Raw genomic sequence first — 1377 nt, forward strand, 5'->3', positions numbered from 1 at the left:
GCGAAACCTCGGATCAAATCCCTCTGCCGCCGCCACGGGCGGCGAGGGAAGCGAGTGCGGATAAACCCAGCTCTTCCCTTTTGTTCCTCCAGGAGAGGCCAGGCTCCGGCACGGCGGCCGGCGCCGGAATCGCCGCTTTACGCCCCGAAACGGGGCCGCAGGCGCCGCTCGAGCTGCCTGCGGTGGGAAACGCCGAGCGGTGGCGGAGCCGAGGAATTTCCCGGCTTGGAAAAAAAGGAAAAAAAGGGTTTTTTAGAAAAAAAAGGGAAAATAAATTGAAAGAGGAAAGAAGTTTTTAAAAAAGGAAAAAAATAATAAAAGGAAAAGACTTAAAAAAAGACAAATAAATTTAAAAAGGGAAAAAGTTAAAGAAAAATAAATTTTAAAAGGGAAAAAGTTTTTAAAAAATGAAAAACAAATTAAAAAGGAAAAATAAATTTAAAAAGGGGAAAATAAACTTTAAAAAGGAAAAAAGCTTTTTAAAAAGGAGAAATTTAAAAAAAGAAAAAAGTTTTTAAAAAGGGAAAATATTAAAAAAAGGAAAAAAGTTTAAAAAAGGGGAAATAAATTTAAAAGAAAAATTTAAAAGGGGGAAATAAATTTTGAAAAGGGGAAAAGCTTTAAAAAAGGGGAAATAAATTTAAAAAGGGAAAATGTTTAAAAATGGGAAAATAAATTAAAAAAGGGGAAAAGTTTGAAAAAAGAGAAAATACATTAAAAAAGGGGGAAAAGTTTTTAAAAAAGGGAAAATAAGAAAAATAAGGGAAAAATAAGGTTAAGAAAATGTGTCTACCCGTTGGCTTGGGAGCAGTGCCGGCGCGGGATGCCAGCGCGGGATGCCRGCGCTCCAGCCGGGCTCGGAGCCACCCGACTGTCGGCGCGGTGGGAAGGCGGCTCCGAAGCCGGCGGTGGCGGGAGCATCGGAGCCGGGCGCGCCGGGTGGTCGCCTCCCCGCGCATCCCGATCCGACCCCGCGGGAGGGAAGGGGCTCGGCGCGCTCCCGSCTCCGCGGCTCAGGGCTCCGGCTGCTCCCGCAGGACCCGGCGGCGCCGGCGCGGACGGCGGCAGCTCCCGCGCCATGGGCAAGAGGAGCAAGCGGACGGCGGACAGCTCGTCCTCGGAAGACGAGGAGGAGTACGTGGTGGAGAAGGTGCTCGACCGGCGCGTCGTCAAGGGCCAGGTGGAATACCTGCTCAAGTGGAAGGGCTTCTCCGAGTGAGTGCCGCCGGAGCCGCCGGCCTCCCGGTTTTTCCCCCTTCCTTTCCGCGGGCGGAGCACGCCACTTAAGCGGACGCGCGGTGGCTTTTAATAATAGCAATAATAATCGCCCCGCGGTTATTCTTAATTCCTTTTTATTCTTTCTTCCCCTCGATGGAC

At 49.2% G+C, this 1377-nt stretch overlaps 1 protein-coding gene across 1 annotated transcript in view; it reads right to left on the reverse strand.

Annotated features, from left to right (window-relative positions):
- HNRNPA1 (heterogeneous nuclear ribonucleoprotein A1) overlaps positions 1 to 959 on the reverse strand; it is a 6628-nt gene extending 5669 nt beyond the window's left edge. Inside the window, exon 1 of the mRNA XM_026061802.1 lies at positions 873 to 959. Coding sequence (XP_025917587.1) covers positions 873 to 959 — 87 coding nt within the window. The remainder of the gene's footprint in view (positions 1 to 872) is intronic.
- Between the last annotated feature and the right edge of the window lie 418 nt (positions 960 to 1377).

The sequence above is a fragment of the Apteryx rowi genome, unplaced genomic scaffold, assembly GCF_003343035.1.
Source record: "Apteryx rowi isolate R43461 unplaced genomic scaffold, aptRow1 scaffold_1858, whole genome shotgun sequence".
Taxonomy (NCBI): Eukaryota; Metazoa; Chordata; class Aves; order Apterygiformes; family Apterygidae; genus Apteryx; species Apteryx rowi.